The 8,959-nt window shown below is 36.7% G+C and overlaps 1 protein-coding gene across 1 annotated transcript; it reads left to right on the top strand.

Annotated features, from left to right (window-relative positions):
- The first annotated feature begins 1,631 nt into the window (after window positions 1–1,631).
- Window positions 1,632–8,377, top strand: SLITRK6 (SLIT and NTRK-like family, member 6). Its single transcript, XM_010076124.1, is given in 3 exon segments — window positions 1,632–2,168; window positions 5,495–7,385; window positions 7,388–8,377. Coding segments are annotated over 2 exon segments (2,508 nt in total). The 5' UTR covers window positions 1,632–2,168; window positions 5,495–5,509; the 3' UTR covers window positions 8,020–8,377.
- The last annotated feature ends 582 nt before the right edge of the window (window positions 8,378–8,959 follow it).

Below are 8,959 nucleotides of genomic sequence, written 5' to 3'. Positions count from 1 at the left end.
TTTCTGTATATTCAGATATTCTCCATCTCAAACAAAGAACCACAAGTGAAGTGTGAGCACCTGTAAGGTATCCAGTTAAAATTAGAAAGAATCTGACTTCCAAGTCAAAAATTCAAAATTAATAAAAAATGTAGTGATTTATTTGACGGGACAAAGATAGCTGAGAATCTTTGAGCCTTAAGAGTAAAATGTCTGCAAGTCAAAACAGAACGATAAAGTTCATTAAAAGTAGCAAAATGCAATCAAATAAATGATGTGTTGAAATGAATGAAAATCGAATTGTTGCTGTTTCTTAAGAATATTTTCTCTTTACTAGTTTGATAAATTACATATTTTATCTGTAGAAAATTAAGTACTAAAGAACTCATCCTGATAAGCCAAAGCATATATATATATATGCCTACATATAAAAATATGTATGAATTGATATATGTATATATGTCTATGTGTGTGTGCATATATATCTATATCTATATACAGGACAAGATCTTGATAGCCTTTATCACATGGAACATTACATCACAATACCCCTTCAAAGGCCAGTGAGGCCACATAAAGTGCTATCAGCACAAAAGAAGTTACAGGAATCTGATTGGTAATGAGGCTGTAATAAACAATCTGTAAAGTAATCCACGACACAATAAGAACAAAACAGAAGTGTTATGCTCTACAGGGTAAACACACTGAAGCACCAGATCTTTTGATGCTCAGCAAAAGGTTTTGAAGCTCTGTAGCAGTGGGATGAAAAAGGAAGCAACATTTGCAGCATATAAAACTATTCCGTGCATTGCAGGAGGGATAAGGAAAATATTCCTTGCATGGAATAGACATTTTCCTGTAGCCTTACTGTATCTGCTAATTACTTGTTTATGAGCATGAGCAGCATAATACCTTAAGCATGATACAAACCTTTATGAATACACCCCCCCTACCCCAGACCCTTCAAACAAGACTATTCTATTATCAAAGCAGCATTTCATGCAAAAATACTACACTCTCATGTGGACAGATAGCAAAACACTCTGCTAATGGCTATAAAAAAACCAATTACTCTCAACCCAGTTTTCTTCCTACAGAACAAGGTGGGCAGTTTTAGAAAGGACTGACAGCAATCATTGTGCAAGCATAAGTACTCATATTCCAGATTTTTTTGTTGTTGTTGTTTTTCAGAAATAAAGTATGCACAACTGTATATAGCCATCCTACCCCAGTCACATTGAGCGGACTGGATTGAGAGCTCTACTGTCTCATTTATATATTTGAATAATCCTGCATTGTGATAGACGTATTTTCCAGAGGACAAGGTTTCCCTTGTGGTGTGTTTTGTGGAGCGTATCTGGGCTGGAATGCTTTCAGTTTCCAAAGCAAACATTTGCAGATATAAACTAAATGCAAGATCTGCCCAAGAGAACAAACTGCAAGAGCTGCAGTGGATGTTTACTGTTTTGCAAAATCAGCCATTAACAAACGTTAAGCAATTTGGAAGATATTTAGCTGAATTTTACTTTCGGAGGTTCACTTAGGTAAGGGAAAAAGGAGGTGAGAGAAATTGCAGGAGGAGGAGGAGCTGATCTGTCTCAAGGTGGAGCTGTATCTTGTACTAAATGACACTGGCAGATTAAAGCTCTCTGGTGGGGAAGGGCTTAAAGGCTGAGTCAAAAGCCAAGAAGTCTCTTTATTTACGCCTACCTCCCAGCCCCTGACAATCTGACTAATAACAAACTGAGCTAACAAGAAAGACTAGAAAGAGCAGAGAGAACACAGAAGCAGCTTGGATCTAGAAATCTGACAAACCAAGTGATCAAGTCAAGCTCTGCTGAACATCTTGTTTGTTTACTGCATCCAAATGCTTGCAAACAGTTAACTATATGCAGAAAAGTCAGCATAGCTGTGAAGTATGCTGTGAATTTTAATTGAGGAAAAAGGACAACTGCTTACAGGATGGTCTAATGTGCACGCTGCCTGGAAGATTTTTTCAATTGACCGCTTTGTACTTTGTCTTCTGAACAAGGATTTTAACTTTGTGGAGCTGTAGTATTACCAGAGCTTGCAGCAAAGCAAAACGCAGAAGAAGTGTGCATTTTTCATAGGGAAAAATTACATCACATTGAAACAGCTGCTCCAACTGTGCACTACTGAGCGTTTCAGGGAGTCTTACTGCTGTACAGGTAAGAAAGATTTGAGTTAGTTAATCAGCCTAGTGTATCAGTAATTCCTTTCTCAGTACCAGTTGAATTTATTTTTCTGCATGGCTTTGTATAACTTTATGTTAAATGACGGCAGTTTAGGCTGTATTTCAAACACTGCCAGGTGCATTTATTCAAACTGCCATCTGCATAGAATGTGTGTATTAAGGAAACGCTGACTTGAGATCCCTTGAGGGGGGAGGAATGGGTGTTTGTTTTTATTTTCTAAAGTGCAAAAATAGTCTTCAATGCATCATCTGACTTGATTGCCTTCAGAATTTAGTAAACAATCCCGAAGGCTTTTAGAAATTACCAATTCCTAGTTTGAGGCTTTAAAATTCTCCAACACACATCTTTTTAAATAGCTGAATTAAAACAAGCAAAGCCCCAAGTAAAATAAAACAAGCTATTTCAATATTTGAAAAACATGTTGATTGTTATCTGTCAAGTATATGATGCCTTTTCTACAAGGTGACTACTTCTGAAAGTATTCAACTTTGCTTCCTAGAAAGGACTGTGACATTTTTTAGTCTTTTAGAATTCACACTGCAAAAAGCTTAGTTACAGTATGCAGTTAGTAGTGACTTACACGAAAGCAAATAAAGCCAACAAACTTAAGTTACCATGTAGAATTTGCTGAAAAACCTCATCACGTGAAACAGAAAAAGGTCAGCTTTGTCAGGTCTTTTAAATTAAATTTTATTTTATTGTGAATTCTTTCCATTAAATGTTAATCATCTGTTACTTAAAAGCAGATTTATATTTTGCAATAGTAGGTCACTGAGAGCTTCATTACATATTCCTGAGTGTTCAGACCAAAAAAAAAAAAAAAAGAAAAAATGGAAAAAGGGAAAAAGAATACAACTCTCCTATTAATTTTGTTGTGTGTATATGTGTGTGAGAGTTCTGGCAGCATTGCCCACAGAAGTATGATGATGATTAAAATGGGAATGTTTTCCAATTGGTTACAAATGTGGTTACTTTCATCTCTGATAGGAGGGCTTTCATTTTTATAACCTAATTTCTCAATATGCACTAGAATGCAACATGCTTTTCAGATGTTTTCATTTTTCTTGATTTAATTTTGCTCAGGGGCTTTATAAGTGCAGTTAGAATTTGATGCAGATTGAAGCTGGAATTCCTACAGAGAAAAGTGTACAGAAATAAAATCTAATTAGTTATAAAGTAGGTTTTAAAGCTGGCATCTGTGTCAAAAGCCTGCATTTTTTACCTTGGGTCATTTGAAGGGATACTGATGCATGTAAAGCATGAATAAATCTCCAGCATAATATGATCCTAGAATTACTCTGCATACTTCAAAATGACATCTTGACATGTTGTGTCTTATCCAATACTTCTTGGGAAAATAAACTTAAATACATATATACTAATCACAGACAGCTGGAGTTCAAGGAGTGTTATATGAGACAACAAAATTATTTGTTCTACTGAAACAAAGGTAGAAGGTCATGTTTTTAGGGACAGTTTCTCTCACACAGTGAATTGCACTTACTACTTCTAACCTCATACATTTACTTCCACTTATCAGGAACTACTAATGGAGAAAAACATAATTCACTGTGTCCGCATTTGGTGTTGTTGCCTCTGTGAGTGTGCGTGTGTGTGTATGTGTGTAATACTCATACCACAGCACTTAGGTGCCTGTATGTATAAATCTTTGCAGTCCATTTTAACGGAAGCCCTGAGGCATGGTGTTGCTAGTACCAAAGGTACACAATAATGTGTATCAATGCATTAAAACATGCATTGATGAGATGCCAAAACAAATGGACACACTATAAGAATGTTCGTGCATGTAATTGAATAGATTCTTGTAAAGGGTTCTAACCTTTCAGAAATTTAACACTTCAGCTGGTTAGTTGTGTAATGACATTCTGTACTCCACGTTTCAATAGCTTACTTTGAAAGATCAAGTGACCTTTATTAGGTGGATTACTTAAGAAACCTGCTTAGTTCAGTCCTAGAATAAATAGCACACCCCCAAAAAAGTTATTCTGTTTGAAATAAACCATTGCCTTGTAAGACTTTTTTTTTTTTTAGAAAATGTTGAAATATCTAATTAAAGATTACAAACAGTAGTTTCACTCCATCTCATATGTAAAGAATTAGCACTGTTCTTCCTAATTAGACAGCCTTGACAAAAAGAAACAGAGAATCATCAAATGGAGTGTAGCATAAATTAGTTCTAATCAATGATAACAAATGCTCGATTTCAACATGTAAATTTTGCTTGTGACTCCGTAGTTGTACTGTAATGATGCATTTATCAGGTATTGCAAAGTTCAAGACCAGCCTGACAGATGATAATTTAAGTTGCATAAGATATGGATGATACTGGTGATAATTTTTAACTCATAAAGCACAGTTAGTTCCATGTATATTATAATAAATGGAAGGAGTCTAATAATTAATCTCAAAAAAATGTTTCCCCCTTCCTTACCTCTTTCTTCTGACATGTACTGCATTGTCAGTTCTCTCTTCTTTTTTATTTTAGTTGTATACACAATGATTTTATGTGTATATTATTTACAAACGTATTACACTACTATGGCCTGTGTTCCCACTTTCACTAAATATCCACAAACTATAACATATGTGTTAAAATTCAAGTAAAGAAAAAAAAAAATTTCTCCTTCCTTTTCAGTTTGGAGTTTCAAGGACTGCAGAGGAAATACTTTTGTGATTTATACACATAATGCAGAACCAAAAGAGAGATTCCCGATATCCTGACTCAGTGGGCTTTTGCTCACAACATATTTTTGAACTGAACAAAATCTTATTTCTTTTTCCCAGCAGCTGGACAGTATTAAGTTGAGTTTAGCAAGGTACTCCTAAAATTTGGAGTGCTATGTAGTGACACAAAGCAACGATCCAAGATATTATATTAGCCTTCATGTAAGTTGTTCAGGGCAGTAACTTATTACTGCTATCTACTGGCAAAACATTCTATATGGTATATAAATAAAGACAACACACTCCTGGTTATCTCCTGCTTTCGTGTATCAATGTGAAAGTACTGAAGCAGTCCCCTTATGACTGTGTTTATTGATTCAGTACATTAAACTAAATATCTTTTCCTCTGCCTAGAAAGTCATTTGAATGTTTTGCAGGATATAATTTTTTTGAAAAGGTGAGGCAGCTCAATGACAAATATTAGGAATGGTTATTGCTCCCTCTCACCCCAGGAAAAAAAGAAAAAAAAATCAACCCTGTGAAATCTTGACTCTTATTACTTTTCCTTTTTCCTAGGTTTTTTTTTTTTTCCCTTTTTCTTTTTCTTTTTATAGAATCTGCTGGGCAAGATGAAGCTCTGGATTTTTATTCTGTATTCAGTTGTGGTGGCGTCTGATCGTTTCCAGTCACAGCCTTCTTTTTCTTCAGTCAGAGGATCTTGTCGGAGTTTGTGTTCTTGTGAAGAAAAAGATGATACCATGATTATAAACTGTGAAGAAAGAGGCATCAAGATGGTATCAGAAATAAATGTCCCACCATCACGGCCTTTCCATCTTAATCTGTTAAACAATGGCCTGACTATGTTACACGTGAATGACTTTGCTGGCCTTGTTAATGCTATCTCTCTACATCTTGGATTTAATAATATTGCAGATATTCAGCCTGGGGCTTTCAATGGTCTCAGCCTTCTTAAGCAACTTCATATCAATCACAATTCTTTAGAAACACTTAAAGAAGATACATTTAATGGATTGGAAAATTTGGAGTTTCTTCAAGCAGACAACAATTTCATCACAGTGATTGAAGCAAGTGCCTTTAGCAAGCTCAACAGGCTTAAAGTGCTTATTTTGAATGATAATGCCATTGAGTATCTTCCTCCAAACATATTTCGTTTTGTGCCATTGACCCATTTAGATCTTCGTGGAAACCAGTTACAGACACTGCCCTATGTTGGTTTTTTGGAACATATTGGTAGAATACTAGACCTTCAGTTGGAAGACAATAAATGGGCCTGTAACTGTGATTTGCTGCAGCTGAAGATATGGCTAGAAAACATGCCTCCTCAGTCAATAATAGGTGACGTTGTATGCAATAGTCCTCCAGTTATTAAAGGCAGCATCTTGAGACGGTTGAGAAAAGAATCACTTTGTCCCACTCATCCTGTCAGTGAACTTGAAGATCCTTCAGGGTCACTGCCCTTGGTTGTAACCACCTCTGTCAGTGATAGTCACTTATCAACCAAGGTGATTCCTATCCTGAAAGCTCCTACTAAAGAACCAAGTTTAATACTTCATACTTCAAAGCCTACTGCTCAGTTTCCAGGAATCTATTGTCCGGTTCCCTGTCACTGCACCAGCCATATGCTCTCAGGAGTCCTCATGCACTGCCAGGAGCGAAATATTGAAAGCTTGTCTGATTTAGGACCTCCTCCTCCAAATCCTAAAAAGCTTATTCTAGCTGGAAATATTATTCAGACATTACTGAAATCAGATCTTGTGGACTATGCTAGCCTGGAAATGCTTCATCTGGGGAACAATCGCATTGAAATCCTTGAGGAAGGATCCTTTATGAATCTGACCAGGCTGCAGAAATTATATCTCAATGGCAATCATCTTACAAAGCTAAATCAGAATCTCTTCCTTGGCCTTCAGCACCTTGAATACTTGTACCTTGAATATAATGCCATCAAAGAAGTTTTGCCAGGGACATTTAATACAATGCCAAAACTTAAGGTCCTTTACTTAAACAACAACCTTCTGCAGACTTTGCCACCCCATATATTTTCAGGTGTTCCTCTCGCCAGATTAAATCTGAAAACAAACCAATTTGCTCATTTGCCTGTGAGCAGTGTCTTGGATGAACTGGATATGCTGGTACAAATTGAACTTGAAGACAACCCCTGGGACTGTACCTGTGATTCAGTTGGGTTGCAAAAATGGATACAAAAATTGAGTAAGAATACAATGATGGGTGATATTTTTTGTAAATCTCCAGGACACCTAGCAAAAAAAGAACTGAAATCCTTGAACAGTGAAGTCTTGTGTCCAGGTTTAATAAACAGCCCTGCCCTACCAACTCGTGCCAATTTTGTAGTTGTAACAACTTCTCCTACTACTACCAACACCGCAGACACCATCCTGTGGTCCCTTACAGATGCTGTCCCACTTTCTGTTCTAATACTAGGACTTCTAATTGTGTTTATAACTATTGTATTTTGTGCAGCAGGGTTCTGCATCGGCGACGAAGATGCAAAAAGAAACAAGCAGAAGAACAAATGAGAGATAGTAGCCCAGTTCACCTTCAGTATAGCATGTATGGGCATAAGACAACACACCACACAACGGAGCGCCCAGCTGCAGCTCTCTATGAGCAACGTATGGTTACTCCCATGGTTCAGGTCTACCGCAGCCCATCCTTCAGCCCCAAGCATACTGACCAACAGGAGGAGAGAAGTGAGATGGAATCTAACAGTTCCAAACACCTCCGACGAAGTCTCCTGGAAAGAGAGAACAGTTCACCTCTTACAGGTTCAAATGTCAGATATAAGGCTACAGATCAATCTGCTGAATTTCTGTCTTTTCAAGATGCCAGCTGCTTGTATAGAAACATTCTTGAAAAAGAGAGAGAACTGCAGCAACTAGGGATCACGGAGTACCTAAGGAAAAATATTGTCCAGCTCCAGCCTGATGTGGAAGTTCATTATCCTGGAACACATGAGGAGCTGCAGCTAATGGAGACACTCATGTATTCCAGGCCAAGAAAGGTTTTTCTAGAACAAACTAAAAATGAGTATTTTGAACTCAAAGCTAATTTACATGCTGAGCCTGATTACTTGGAAGTCCTAGAGCAGCAAACATGAAGTGATAATATGTTGGGCTGGGGCTGAATTCCTGAAGTTCTATTTTAAGTTAGAACCATTGTAAATAAAAGTGCCTTATAATAACATGTCGACAGTCAGAACTTAAGCACAGCAGTAACCCTAGCAAGAAAAAACTCAGGGATCACTGAGGGAAGCCATGGGGTTTTGTGCAGGCAATATGTCTCACCCCAAGCTAGACATGAACTTTGTGTGATCAAACTGTGGGAGGAAGGTTGCTTATTGCAATATTCCTCAACATAAAAAGTGTGTATGGCACTGTCCATTCTCTACCCAACCTATGGGAAAATATTTGTTACCTTTATTCTTTCTTTTTCCCTCAGTTTAATTAGATTTTTTTTTTTTTTTTAAAAAGGCAAACCAAACACCTGTGTATAGTTATACGGCTAGAGTGTATTGGTTAGGTTAGTACATGCACTGCATACATGGCCATTGTCTACAACTACACCTAACATACCCTTATAATAAATATAAAAGGAGTTGAAATGTCATCATGCTGAATGTCAGTTAAAAAAAGAAACAAACACAAGAAGAAAAGATTTTTGTGTATGCAACCAGAGCCCGCAAATATTTAAGTATTTTATGTGGAACTTCATCATGTGCATTCTGTATCAGTATGTGGAAGGAAAAATATGTAATTATGTTTACCTAACACCTCGAACGAAGATAAAAGCAAACCTTTTGCTACTTGCCCTATCTGATAGCTTTACCTAAGTTTGGACAATCTTTTCTTGAGCTGCTGCTATAAAATATTGTGTATCACTGGTGTTTCAACTCATAATCCTGGGCAATTTGAAAAGCTACTGAAAATCAGCTGTAAATATGTTACTGTGTTTAATAAGTTTGATTTTTTTATGTATCTATATAAATATAAATAACTTCTGTGCCGGCTTTAAATATTCTTGGAGGAAATGAGTTTTCT

The sequence above is a fragment of the Pterocles gutturalis genome, unplaced genomic scaffold, assembly GCF_000699245.1.
Source record: "Pterocles gutturalis isolate BGI_N339 unplaced genomic scaffold, ASM69924v1 scaffold12313, whole genome shotgun sequence".
NCBI lineage: Eukaryota > Metazoa > Chordata > Aves > Pterocliformes > Pteroclidae > Pterocles > Pterocles gutturalis.
The sequence above is the reverse complement of the archived record's forward strand: the minus strand, read 5'-3'. Positions and strand labels throughout refer to the sequence as shown.